Source organism: Pogoniulus pusillus, chromosome 11 (assembly GCF_015220805.1).
Source record: "Pogoniulus pusillus isolate bPogPus1 chromosome 11, bPogPus1.pri, whole genome shotgun sequence".
Lineage (NCBI taxonomy): Eukaryota > Metazoa > Chordata > Aves > Piciformes > Lybiidae > Pogoniulus > Pogoniulus pusillus.
This window is the reverse complement of record NC_087274.1, coordinates 4,050,745-4,064,721: the sequence shown is the minus strand read 5'-3', so window position 1 is coordinate 4,064,721 and position 13,977 is coordinate 4,050,745. Positions and strand designations below refer to the sequence as shown.

Here is a 13,977-nt window from a genome sequence, read left to right as displayed (position 1 = left end):
TTCTGTGAGAAATATCCCTCTTTGCTGTGAGATGTGTCCAGGATGTATCTCTGCCTGGCACTGCTCAGATAACTGCCTGCCTGGGCACATCAGAGCTGGAAAGATGTGAGGCAACAGGACTGACCACAGGCAGTGGGTTGTTAGCATAAAGCTACCAAAGGGCTAATTAAAGGAGGATGTGTCTGCTCCCAGCTGAGCTCAGGAAGGTGGTGATGTCTCAAAGGCTGCAGTCATGTGTGGCCATGTGAACAGCATGGTCTGCAGGCCAGAAATAGCCTGGGTAAGATGTGAGCATCAGAGCATCCCATCCCTGTGATACAGGGCAAGGAGCAGTGGGTGGAAGCTGCAGCACAGCAGGTTCCAGCTCAACACAAGAGGGAACTTCTTTCCTGTGAGGATCCCAGAGCACTGGCACAGGCTCTGCTCACTGCTCCCTGCGATAGAGCAAGCAGCAATGGATGGAAGCTGCAGCACAGGAGGTTCCAGCTCAACACAAGGGGGAACTTCTTTGCTGTGAGGGTTCCAGAGCCCTGGCACAGGCTGCCCAGAGAGGTTGTGGAGTCTCCTTCCCTGGAGCCTTTCAAGGCCTGTCTGGATGTGTTCCTGTGTGACCTGAGCTGGATTGTGTGGTCCTGCTGTGGCAGGGGGGTTGGACTGGATGACCTCTTTGTGTCCCTTCCAACCCCAGCATCCTGTGAGCCTGCGTGATGGTGTAGGCAGGCTGGGACCCACAGGGCAGGGTGGGTGGGAGGTGTGTCCCCTCTGTGTCCCCTCTCTCACACCACTGGTTTGAGGAGAGCAACGTTCCTGAATTCCCTTGAGAGAGTCAAAAGCTGTTCTTGGCTTTGCAGGGCAGGGAAGGAGCGGAAGAAAGCGGACAGGTATGCCCTGGACTGCCAGGAGAGAGCCTACTGGCTTGTCAACAGGACTCCTGTGAGTAGGGGCTGGTGGTGGGTGGCTTTAGTGCCTGCAGGCACCTGGGACGAACTCCTGCATGCTGAAGGCTTGGCCTCTGGGCTCTGCACCCTGTCAGCTTTCATCAGGGAAGGACTCAGCCCAGGCTTGCCCTGGATCCACACCACCTTTCTCAGAGGAGCAAAGGAGGGAGGTCCAGCCGCAGCCTCCGTGCTTTTAGGGGAGCATTCCCAGGTTAGGGGTCAGAGCTTCTGCAGGGCACTGCTGTTTGGGAGCTGCATTTGTGCCCAGCCTTTCAAGCAGGGGAGTCACAAAGCTGTTGGTGGTTCTTGTCCCTGGCAGCCTGGCATGCTGGACGTCCTGGAGTACGGAGTGGATCGCGTAACGGACCCCAACGAAAGTAAGGTAAACCAGGTGAGGCAGCTTGGCTTCTTCTTCCACACCACCTCAATTTGTTTGGGAGCACCCAGCCAATATCCCTGGGACTGTGGAGTTTTGGACACCACAGGCTGAGTCAGCTCAGCTGTGACATCCTAACAGGCCAGAGGTTGAAGCAGTCTCATTGTCCCAGGGGTGGGGCACTTAAAATAGGCTTTGGCAGCTTCTTCTGGTTTGAAAGTCCTTTGTCAGCTTTCTTGCCACGCCAGTGAGTGTGAGTGCTTAGCCACAGGATGTGTTTTCTTTGCTAGGGAGAGCAAATGAAGGGAATCCTCTGTCTCCAGGTGCTTTTTGCTGCCTTTTGGCCGGCCCTGAATGAGCTGCTTGGGGTTGTGGGGTGTAAAAGGAGCAGAGGAAAGATCCAGGTTTGAAATGAAACGACAGAAAACCTCCCAGAGGGTAATGTGTGGCAAGATGGTGTTGATCTGTTGGAAGGTAGGAGAGCCCTGCAGAGGGACCTGGCCAGGCTGCATGGGGGGGCAGAGGCCAATGGGATGAGACTGAACAAGGCCAAGTGCAGGGTTCTGCACTTTGGCCACAACAACCCCAAGCAGCACTACAGGCTGGGGACAGAGTGGCTGGAAAGCAGCCAAGAGGAAAGGGACCTGGGGGTACTGATAGATAGTAGCTGAAGCTGAGGCAGCAGTGCCCAGGTGGGCAAGAGAGCCAATGGCATCCTGGGCTGGCTCAGGAGCAGTGTGGGCAGCAGGACAAGGGAGGTTCTTGTGCCCCTGTGCTCAGCACTGCTCAGGCCAGAGCTTGAGTGCTGTGTCCAGTTCTGGGCTCCTCCATTGCAGAGAGCTGTTGAGGTGCTGGAAGGTGTTGAGAGAAGGGCAGCAAGGCTGGGGAGGGGCCTGGAGCACAGCCCTGTGAGGAGAGGCTGAGGGAGCTGGGGGTGTGCAGCCTGCAGCAGAGGAGGCTCAGGGCAGAGCTCATTGCTGCCTGCAGCTGCTTGAAGGGAGGCTGTAGCCAGGTGGGGTTGGGCTCTGCTGCCAGGCAAGCAGCAACAGAACAAGGGGACACAGCTTCAAGCTGTGCCAGGGGAGGTCTAGGCTGGATGTTGTTAGGAAGTTGTTGTCAGAGAGAGTGATTGGCATTGGAATGGGCTGCCCAGGGAGGTGGTGGAGTCACTGTGCCTGGAGGTGTTGAAGCCAAGCCTGGCTGGGGCACTTAGTGCCATGGTCTGGTTGACTGGATGGGGCTGGGTGCTAGGTTGGACTGTGTGGTGGGCAGGAGACATAAACTATTGCCTAGAAATGCCCATTCTATAGCTAGACCATAAAGAAACAGAAGCAATCAACCGTGGAAGCTGTAACTGGGCGAGACTGGTTCAGAGTCCACTGCCAGACGAATGCAGAGTGGGTGAGGAGCTGGAGCTGCTCTTCACCTTCTCTATCCCTCCTTTTAACTGCACAAACACAAGATCACTTAAAAGTACTCCTTTGGAAGCGAAGTCTCTCAGCAATGAAATGCAAATGTTGCTGTGATCGCCCTCACTTTATTCCCACACCTTCTCCTTTCTGTAACAGCCTTTAAACATCTCAGCAGCCGGAGGCAGGATAATTGCTTTGGCCAACTGCGTTCTGTTGCTATAGAGACTGAAAAGGAGCAAAATGTAAGGGGGGGGGGGGGGGGGATTTTAGGGTTTTTTTTGTGCTGGAAGTAGCAGCTGCTGAAAACCTTTTCTTTAATGTTTTGTTTTGACTTAAGGGAAAAGGAGTGGTGGAAAAGGAGAAGGATAGAGCAGGGGAGTAAAGCCAACTTCTCACCCACGGTTGTACAGCTGTCGTGGAAGGAGATTGTAGGTTTGCAGATGCTCTGGAAGCTCATAGCCAGCTGCTTGGTAGGGCAGAACTGTTTAGCCTGCAGAAGAGGAGGCTCAGGGCAGAGCTCATTACTGGCTACAACTACCTGCAGGGAGGCTGTAGCCAGGTGGGGTTGGGCTCTGCTGCCAGGCAAGCAGCAACAGAAGAAGGGGACACAGCTTCAAGCTGTGCCAGGGCAGGTCTAGGCTGGATGTTGTTCGGAAGTTGTTGTCAGAGAGAGTGATTGGCATTGGAATGGGCTGCCCAGGGAGGTGGTGGAGTCACTCTGCCTGGAGGTGTTGAAGCCAAGCCTGGCTGGGGCACTTAGTGCCATGGTCTGGTAGAATGGCTAGGGCTGGGTGCTAGGTTGGGCTGGCTGAGCTTGGAGGTCTCTTCCAACCTGCTTGATTCTGTGAATTAGTGAGCTGAGGGTTCTCTGTTCAGTTCCCACCCTGGCCATGAGAGGATTGGTTGGTTCCTTTCGTTGGCAGGGACTCTGAGGAGGACATGAGCTGAAAGACATCAGCTTCAAGGTGCCTTCACTGCCTTTCTCCTTTAAGCTGGTCTCTGAGCAGTGCCCCCTCTCTGGAGGCTGAGCTGAAGAGGGAAGGTTCTTGCTGCTCTTGTTGCTTCATAAAGAGCAAGACATGCTCTTGCCATACACAAGGCAGGCAGCAGCTCCCATAGGACCACCTTTGGTCTCGCAGCTTTCTGCTGCCTGCTCTCGCAAACCCCTGGAGCTCAGCAGCCTTTGATGAGCAGACAGCATGGTCCAAGCTCTGCTGGTAAGCCCTGAGCTGGGCTGTGCTTTGGTGGCTGCACCTTTAGCCCTGCTGAAGGCAATGCAGAGCTTTACTGATGTTTGCTGTGGGCCCAGCTTCTGGCTCTGACACAGGTGAAACACTGAAGAGCAGAACACGAGTGTATGAGTGCAGCACCCCTCTCTTTGATTCGTGTCTCTGTTCCCCTTCAGCCTGGCTTCCTTTTCTTGGCCAGCTAAGCTGGTTTTTTATCTTGACAGCTGAGAAAGGAAATCATTCCTGATGATAATTAATCTCTGACATCAGAACGACTTCTTGGAAGCCGGTGTTGGCATGAGCATCTCTCTTTCACTTGCTGCAGGGCCTTTGGTGGGCTGCTCCCTCCCTCATTGATCGAGTCCTCTGGGGACAAACAGGTGCTCCCACTCCTTTGAAGGGAACTTCTGCTGCTGACACATGGGCATCCCTCAAGCTTATAATGAGTTAGGAGTTGTAGCTGGGCTGGAGGAGCAAGGCAGAAGTAGCCATCCATTGAACAGCTCATTAAGGAATGCTTTAGCCTTTTGTTACCCAGGTCTCAGGCTCACGATCGAGCCTCACTGCTTAGAGAGTTACCAGGCAACTGTCAGAGCCTGCTGACTGCCCTGCAAGTACACACTCAGCTGCTTCTGCCTTCTGCAACCGGAGTCGTTCTGAAAGGTGCTTTAGCTTAGCCAAAAATCACTGCCCCTAGGTTCAGGGCCTGCTGAGGGCAGTGCCCTGCTTTCTTCTGTGCAGCAAATCAGCCACAGATCGTCCTTGTCATTTGATTTGTCAGTTTGGCTGCCTGCTGCACAGGCATACCTTCTGCTGCAGCCCTCACATCAGTTGAAACCAGAGCCAGGAGCAAATAAGCAAGATGGAGGAAACAAGCAATTTGCACAGAGCTGGGCATATGGTCCAGCTCTGATCTCCAGATGTTGGGCTGGAAGCACCAGAGAGGCATGCTGAGCTGCTCTTCTGCTGGACATCTGAATGTGCCTCTGTCGTGCAGGGCTCTGGGCTGGCTGTGTGTAGGGAAAGGTTCCCATCTGCACCAGAGAAAAGATCTTTCTGGTTACTGGAGAGTCCAGTAGAGGACTACAAAGATGCTGAGGGGACTGGAGCATGTCTTTCATGAGGCAAGGCTGAGAGATCTGGGCCTGTTTAGCCTGGAGAAGGCAGAGGGGCTCAAATCAATGCTTATCTCTCCCTAAAGGGGGGGTGGGGCCAGACTCCTCAGTGGTACCCAGAGATAAGACAAGGGCCAGTGGGCACGAGCAGGGGTGAACATGAGGAGCAGCTTCTGTTGTGAGGGTGCTGGAGCCCTGGAGCAGGCTGCCCAGAGAGGTTGTGGAGTTGCTTTCTCTGGGGAGATTCCAAACCCACCTGGTTGCTGATCCTGGGCAACCTGCTGTGGGTGTCCCTGCTTTAGCAGGGGGGTTGGACTGGATGATCTCCAGTGGTCCCTTCCAGCTCCCACCATGCTGAGATGCTGAGACTCTGTGTGTGCAGCACCAGGACCGTGTGCATGCTGCAGTGCTGTTTGCCATGGCTGAGGTGGAGGGGCCATGCTGCCAGGTTTGTGCTCTGGCTGCAGAGAAGTGGGCTCTGGAGAGAGGCTGTGCTGTGCTGGCACTGCCCTGTGCTTGGCAGCTGGTGATTCCTGTGGCCATCATCACAGCTTGCTGAGCTGTGGGCATGGGCAGAGGGGGGAGTCTCTGGCCCAAAATGAGCTCTGGGTAGCAGTGGCCTTGCTTGCTCTTCCCTCCCAGCTCCATCTGGGCACACACAAAAGCTGTTGGCCAGCTGTTTGTGGCCTCTCTAAACCCTGAATGGTGGCCAGAGAGGTGAAAACACGATGCCCACGACCGTTATCTCCACAGCATGGTCAGGAAGAGCCCCAGGGAGAGCAGAGGAGGTCGGTGGGGGTGGTTAGCTGGGAGTTAGCAGAGGTCCAAGCTTTTGTAGGAGCTCAGAGCTGAGGCTGTGCGGATCAGCTCCAGCCACAGAGCTCTTGGGCAGGTCCTGGCTGGCTCCCAACTGAGCTTTGTGGTGGGGGCCGTGCAGGGTGTCCAAGTGCTGCTGCATGTCTCGGGGGTGGAGGATGTTAAACAGCACAGGGCACTCGCCTGAGACGGCACCAAGGTCTTTCACTAATTGCCACTTTGATGTGAAGCCTGCAGGGCTGGGGAGCTGAGCCCTGCTAATTGTGATAAGTCACTCGTTAAGGGCATTGCAAAATTAATCTCATTAGAAGAAATGACTCCTTTGTTCCAAAACTGATTGCCTTCCAAATGAGGGAGGGTGGGTGGCTGTACGAGGCACTTGGGTACCGCTGTTGCCAGTGGCAGGAGGTAAGGATGGGGACAACAGGACACAGTATTCGAGGTCCCTGTACCAGCAGCAAAGCTGCAAATTGGTCATGGGAGCGCTGTGGGAGAAAGGGAAATGAAGTGGTGTGCAGCTTTGAGCTGAAACAGCTGAGCTCCTTCCCAGTTACTGTGGAACTGAGGACTGGAAAGGGCTGAGCACAGCCAGCTCCTGCAGCCCTCAGCAGTGTCCAGTGCTGGGCTCCTCTTTGACTCTACTGGAGTCCAAGTGTGAACCATAGCCCCTTTTCTGCATGAGCCTTGGCAACTCCCCTCCCCACCCTGCAGCACCCCAGCAAACCTCCTTGGTTTCCCCAGGATGGGAGCACTGTGGGAGAAAGGGAAATGAAGTGGTGTGCAGCTTTGAGCTGAAACAGCTGAGCTCCTTCCCAGTTACTGTAGAACTGAGGACTGGAAAGGGCTGAGCACAGCCAGCTCCTGCAGCCCTCAGCAGTGTCCAGTGCTGGGCTCCTCTTTGATTCTATTGAGTCCAAGTGTGAACCATAGCCCCTTTTCTGCATGAGCCTTGGCAACTCCCCTCCCCACCCTGCAGCACCCCAGCAAACCTCCTTGGTTTCCCCAGGACCAGCTCTCTGGAGGGCTGAGGCTGTGGCAGGAGTTGATCCTTGGTGCACTTCCACGGGAGAAATCTTTCCCCTGTTTGCAGGGAGGGCATTGGCTTTGCTTTTTCACTTGCCCACATACAACTGTTCTGTTGTGCTGGCATTTTGGTTCGTGCCTTTCTTGCTCTAACATTTCACTTACTGTGTTCTTTTTTCCTCTGTCCCACCAGCTGTTTGTCTCCTGTGTGTGTGCTGTGCTTCTGCCTCTAAGAGCCCTGTAGAAGATAACACAACTTAACTACCTTCTACCACCAACTCCTAACAACTGAGCTGCCTTCAAGCCACTCTGCCAGCAACCAGCTCTCCTCACCCTGCTGCTCCAGGCCCATCCAGGGCACCCACTTGACAAAACAGAGGAAGCAACCAGAGGCCTTTTAGCTCTGTCTAACGATTTTAACATGTTGATCATCTTAAAGTAAACACCCTGGTCACACCTAAGCTCCATCAGATGGAACACTTTAGCTGGCACTTGTAAATCTGCTGGAGCCTGGTTTGTACCTTGGGCTCCCCAAGCAGACAGTGAGCTCCTCTTGTGCAGGGAATAGCTGGCCTGAAACAGAGTTCTCTAAAGAGGACACTTACAGAACAGGAAAGGCAGTGAATTTCTCTGTGCAGGCAGGTAATTGTTTTTGTTGCCTTCCACTTCTGCAGTCCACCTGAAAGCAAGATGGCACTGCAGAAATGGAGGAAGGAATGATGTCTGTGTGGGAGCTGAGCTGGCAGCTAAAAGCAGAGAAGGGTGAAAAGCTGTGCCTCAGTCCATGTGCCTTCCATCATTTGTAAGCCTTTGGATCAGCAGAGGAGGCTGTACAGCCCTGTGACCAAGGGTCCTGTTGTCCAAGAGCTTGTTCTCCCTCCTTGATGTATCAGCCCTTGCTCCTCACACACAGTTCCTTGTGTGTGGCCAGCAGAGCATCGCTTCTGGTGCAGCTACTGTTTGCTTTCCAGTCGTCCCTGCTGGGACGGTGTGCAGTGTGGTCATTCAGGGCTGGCCAAGATGTCTCCAGCAGAAAAAGCTCCCTCTGCTTGCAGTGGCACAGCGAGGATTTGTGTCAGCACCCCACTGGCCAGGCTAGGTTTGTGTTAGGATCAGCTGGGCTGCTGTCGGGGTAGTGCTGTACAGCCTGATCTGCTGCCTGGCTGGCTCCTGGGTGTGCCCTCTCCAAACCAACCAGCTTCAGCTAAAGAGGCTTATTTTTATTGTGCACAGAGAACATTTTTCTCCCTCCCGAGCTGGCCTAGTGATGATAGTTAAAATGCAAAAGCAGATCTGCAGCAGTGGCCCTCACAAGGCCGCCCTGAGAGACCATGCAAATGGGGGCAGCCCAGGGTGCAGGTTAGAGAATCACAGAATGCCAGGTTGGAAAAAGCACCCCAAGGATCACCTGGTTCAACCTTTCCAGGTGACAGTGGAGTTGAAGTGAGCTGACCTAGCACCCTGTCTTCAAACTGCCCAATGCAGGGAATCCACCACTTCTCCTGGGAGATGATTCCAGCCTCTTAGGTGTTCTCCTGGGGAAAAAGATCCTTCTCGAGTCCAGGGGGAGTCTTACTCCTGGGAGAAGCAGGCTGCCTGTGGCATTCAACACAGGATGCCTCACAAACTGCATTTCTGCAGGCCCTCTGCAGCCCCACATCTGCCCCGAGGTTAGGCTCATTCTGGGCTGCAGGTTGGTGTGGCTTTTGTTGGCTGAAATGGGAGGTGGAGAACTGAAAGCTTTTTAAAGGCTGACTTGGGGTATCCCTGTCTTTCCCTCTTCCCTCCTCGGGTTTATTTCCCACTAAATAAGAGTGCTTCAAAGGAAGCTGCCTGAAATAAACACCCTGCAGTTAATTCCTTGCCTTCAATTGCTTGCTCATTTGTGGATGACATGTAACACAGCCTGAGTTATTCAAATCACCACGTAAGCACCCTCTGCACAGCAGCTCCTGTGCTCTTGAGGCTTTTAATTGTGCTGTTTATGTTTTGCAATGTGTTGGTTCCTGTCTCCTTCAGCTAATATTGAATGATCTAATCTGTGTCTCCTAAACGAATCTATTTGAGCTCCATTAGAACAACCTCCCCCCCTCCTCCTCCCACCTTAATTGAAGGCACACAGGCAGGCTGTGATGGAAGGAGCAGTGCTGAGCAGTAAATGCAGCTAATGGAACAATTTGCAGGCTGTGGATGCTCTTAGCTTTGATGATACCTTGATTAGCTGAGCTGCTCTGCTCGATTTATTTTCTTTCTTTCTTTCTTTCTTTCTTTCTTTCTTTCTTTCTTTCTTTCTTTCTTTCTTTCTTTCTTTCTTTCTTTCTTTCTTTCTTTCTTTCTTTCTTTCTTTCTTTCTTTCTTTCTTTCTTTCTTTCTGCCTTTCTTTCTTTCTTTCTTTCTTTCTTTCTTTCTTTCTTTCTTTCTTTCTTTCTGCCTTTCTTTCTGCCTTTCTTTCTGCCTTTCTTTCTGCCTTTCTTTCTTTCTGCCTTTCTTTCTTTCTGCCTTTCTTTCTGCCTTTCTTTCTTTCTTTCTTTCTTTCTGCCTTTCTTTCTTTCTTTCTTTCTTTCTTTCTTTCTTTCTTTCTTTCTTTCTGCCTTTCTTTCTTTCTTTCTTTCTTTCTTTCTTTCTTTCTTTCTTTCTTTCTGCCTTTCTTTCTGCCTTTCTTTCTGCCTTTCTTTCTGCCTTTCTTTCTTTCTGCCTTTCTTTCTTTCTGCCTTTCTTTCTGCCTTTCTTTCTTTCTTTCTTTCTTTCTTTCTGCCTTTCTTTCTTTCTTTCTTTCTTTCTTTCTGCCTTTCTTTCTTTCTTTCTTTCTTTCTTTCTTTCTTTCTTTCTTTCTTTCTTTCTTTCTTTCTTTCTTTCTTTCTTTCTTTCTTTCTTTCTTTCTTTCTTTCTTTCTTTCTTTCTTTCTTTCTTTCTTTCTTTCTTTCTTTCTTTCTTTCTTTCTTTCTTTCTTTCTTTCTTTCTTTCTGCCTGCCTTTCTGCCTGCCTTTCTTTCTGCCTGCCTTTCTTTCTGCCTGCCTTTCTTTCTTTCTGCCTTCCTGCCTTTCTGCCTTCCTGCCTTTCTGCCTGCCTTTCTTCCTTCCCTCTTTCCTTCCTCCCTTCCTTCCTTCCCTCCCTTCCTCCCTTCCTTCCTTCCCTCCCTTCCTCCCTTCCTTCCTCCCTTTCCTCCCTTCCTTCCTTCCCTCCCTTCCTTCCCTCCCTCCCTTCCTTCCCTCCCTCCCTTCCTTCCCTCCCTCCCTTCCCTCTCTCCCTCCCTTCCCTCCCTTCCTTCCCTCCCTCCCTTCCTTCTTTCCCTCCCTCCTTCCTTTCTCTTGTTTAATTGCAATGAGAATGAACTGGAGAGGGCTGCACAGCAGCAGCCCTGCACCAGGGTTTTCCTGCCTCAAAAAGAGGCAAGTGAAAGCATTCACCCCCAGCTGATGGGTTCTGTTTCTTTGCTTTGCAGAAAAAAACAATGGATGTCTACAGGAGAGAGGTAAGAGGTCCCTGCCTTGACTTCTTGGAGTCACAGGACTCTTTGGGTTGGAAGGGACATTAAAGCTCATCCAGTTCCAGCCCCCCCTGCCATGGGTGGAGACACCTTCCACTGAAGGCTGCTCAAGGCCTTGGACACATGGATCTTAGGAAGAAGCTCTTCAGTACGAGGTTGGTGAGACTCTGGGCCAGGTTGCCCAGGGAGGTCATGGATGTGCCCTTCCTAAAGGTGTTCAAGGCCAGGTTGGATGAGCCCTTGAGCAGCCTGGGCGAGTGGGAGGTGTCCCTGCCCATGGCACGGGGGCTGGAGCAGATGATCTCTAAGGTCCCTTCCAACCTGAACCATTCTATGGTAAACCTCCAGGGAGGGGGCATCTGTGACCTCCCTGTGCAGCCTGTTGCAGTGTCTCACCATCCTCACTGGAAAGAATTTCTTCCTAACTTCCAGTCTGAATCTGCCCTCCTCAAGCTTCAAACCATTCCCTCTTGGCCTGTCATAACAAGCCCTTATAAAAAGTCCCTTCCCAGCTTTCTTGTAGGCCCCTTGCAGTTCCTGGAACTGGCTGTTCATCCTGTGTTGCTTACAGCAGTGTTTTGTGAGGGCTGAAAGCCCATTTTGAGGGCATGAGCAGTTTTGGAAACACCTGGGTCTGGCTGGCAGAGCCTCAGCCCCATGGAGCTTTTGGTTGATGTTCTTCCAAAACATTTCCTGCCTCCTCACCTCTGGCTGCAAGCAGGCACTGGCTGTCCTAGTGGTAGGGAAGTCCCAAGCAAGGGCAGATTCCAGAGCTAAAATCAGTGGTGGGGCAATCACAGGAGACAGATGGCAGTGGGGCCAGTGCAGAGGCAGCCAAGGGTCTGTGGTAATTGCATGCTCCATCATCCCCAGCACTGGGAGGTGCCACTGGTGGTGGCTGGTACCCAGTTGTTGTGTAGCATGGGGAGTGCTTTCTGCTCACTTGCACGTTGCAAAGTGGCCTTGTGACATCTGCAGTAAGCTCAGCTGCTTCACTCAGCCAGTTTAGGGGTGCTTTGATTCCTTGGGCATCCAATAATTAGGGGAGAAGCAGCCTCTGCTGTAGTTAGCCTCTCTGCCTGGGAGGGGGCACGTTTGAGGTTCAGGTAGAGACAGCCATGCCTCCATATCTTCGTGCTCCTGACCATGGCCACCTCTGATCCCTCTCAGATCATGTACTATCAGCAGTCCATCATGAAGTCCAGAGTGAAGTCTTCTGTCTCTCTTGGAGGGTAAGTCCTGGTTTCCTTCTGTCCACACATTAATTAGTCTTCAGCACTTATCTCCTAATGAGATGGTGAAGCTCTCTTCTCTGAGCTGGTGACTCAGTCAGGGCAATGGATGTGGTGGCCACACACAGTGGTGGTGGTTGTGCTGTCTGGGCTGCGTTGCCTGGGTCAGGAGATAGAAGGCAGAGGAGGGATCAGAGTCCTGGTCATGACGAAGAGGCTCCTTTGGAGCTAAGGAGAGCTTTGCTGTGGGTGTCTGTAGAGCAGCACTAACCTCTTGCTTGAAATCCCTCTGACATCAAGAGATGTTCAGGCTGGGCAGGGCTGGGCTGTGATGCTCAGTGCCCAGCACAGCTCCGCAGCCTCAAAGGCATCTGTGCAGAGCCTGCCTTGTGAGCCTGCAGCAGTGTGTCTGTCCTGTGCAGAGACAGGCTGACCTGCCTGTCCCTTGTCCCCAGCCTGCTGGGCTGGCTTCAGCCCCAGTGGCTGCTTTTGCCGGTGGTGATGCTCAGCAGGTGACACACAGCAGAGCTGGGGCGGTCTCTGGTGGCTGTGTGCTCCTTCCTAACTCAGCCTGTCCTTCAACGTCCAAGCAATTCATAGAATCAATCATAGAATCAACCAGGTTGGAAGAGACCTCCAAGCTCAGCCAGGCCACCCTAGCACCCAGCCCTATCCAGTCAACCAGACCATGGCACTAAGTGCCCCAGCCAGGCTTTGCTTCAACACCTCAAGGGATGGCGACTCCACCACCTCCCTGGGCAGCCCATTCCAATGCCAATCACTCTCTCTGACAACAACTTCCTCCTAACATCCAGCCTAGACCTACCCTGGCACAGCTTGAGACAGTTCCTCTTCTCGGAGGGAATGTCTCCTCCTCAGGTTCTTGATGAAGCCAATGAAGGGGAAGCTCCCAGTCCCACCCTTGCCTGTCTGTGTGCTTGCCACAGGCGTTTCTTCCCTGGGAGCTCCTGAGCTGGCCAGCTGCCCGGAGCTGCAGGCCATACCAGCACTCTGATTTCCATAGTCATTGCCACCCGGAGATTCCTATCTAAGATAAACAGGTTGCTCAGGCCTGTTCCTGCCAGAAGGCAGTCGTGGATGAATGAAATGGAAGAGTCTGGGAAGCAGCTGTCTCCTGAGAAGCACAGCTTGCAGCAGCGGTTCTGCTCATCTCATCTGTCACTGACTTCCAGGTCGCTTGAAACTCTCCTGCCTCTGTTTTTCCTGTCTGTGAGCTGGGCAGACCTGGCTGCCTCCCAGGAATTTTGTGCTGCTTAGCTCTTTGGCAGTGCAGCTTCTCTCTCCTTAGTTCTAGGCTTCTGATGGGACAATGTCCTATCACCCAGACCAGAAAATTCCTCAGGGAGTTTGGATCTCCCTCTCAGCTGCAGGATTGGGTCCAGCTTGAATTGTTAATTGATGAGCAGCAGCTAGGCAGAGCACTGGGGTGATGGAGGGTGACGAAGCTGGGGAGGGGCCTGGAGCACAGCCCTGTGAGGAGAGGCTGAGGGAGCTGGGGGTGTGCAGCCTGCAGCAGAGGAGGCTCAGGGCAGAGCTCATTGCTGTCTGCAGCTCCCTGAAGGGAGGCTGTAGCCAGGTGGGGTTGGGCTCTTCTGCCAGGCACCCAGCAACAGAACAAGGGGACACAGTCTCAAGTTGTGCCAGGGCAGGTCTGGGCTGGATGTTAGGAGGAAGTTGTTGTCAGAGAGAGTGATTGGCATTGGAATGGGCTGCCCAGGGAGGTGGTGGAGTCACTGCCCCTGGAGGTGTTGAAGTCAAGCCTGGATGAGGCACTTAGTGCCATGGTCTGGTTGGTTGGGCAGGGCTGGGTGCTAGGTTGGCCTGTCTGAGCTTGGAGGTCTCTTCCAACCTGCTTGATTCTATGATTGCATTGGTTTAGGAGAAGCTGATCACTGAAAGGACAGAGCAGTGCTGCCTGAGTTGTCAGGTTTAGATTTGCAGCTTGATGAAGATGTATGGATTGGAGGGCATGCTGCAGGTGCTGACTGCCTTAGCACTTCCAGTGGGGAAGACAGGATTGAGCACTCCCTGCCAAACCTGCGCTGTGCTTTGTGCAGCCCTGTTGTAGAACTGCAGGCTCCATGCCAAGGTAGCTGTTAGCAATGGGCCCTTGGACAGTGCACTCCCAGCTTCCAGCACATGAAAGCACTTTTGGCCTGGAAGGAATTTTAAATGCAGAAACCAGATGAATTAATTTGTGTTCTTTAAGAATGAAAAAGGGAGGAGAAAGCTAAAATTCCAGGACATTAGTGAAATTGGTTGTAATTACAAGTCTGGCCAACTTAGAAGGTAAAAGTGTTTGTCTGGTTCCTACTAGGAGAGAGACAT

The 13,977-nt window shown here is 52.7% G+C and overlaps 1 protein-coding gene across 3 annotated transcripts in view; it reads left to right on the top strand.

Annotated features, from left to right (window-relative positions):
- Positions 1–13,977, top strand: part of RGS9 (regulator of G protein signaling 9) — a 48,243-nt gene that overhangs the window by 19,546 nt on the left and 14,720 nt on the right. For 2 of the 3 annotated variants that reach the window (XM_064150638.1, XM_064150640.1), the window contains exons 8-11: positions 852–933; positions 1,258–1,329; positions 10,352–10,381; positions 11,567–11,628. In XM_064150638.1, the coding sequence (XP_064006708.1) occupies positions 852–933; positions 1,258–1,329; positions 10,352–10,381; positions 11,567–11,628 (246 nt within the window). The remainder of the gene's footprint in view (positions 1–851; positions 934–1,257; positions 1,330–10,351; positions 10,382–11,566; positions 11,629–13,977) is intronic. The other variant, XM_064150639.1, reaches the window with a different exon arrangement.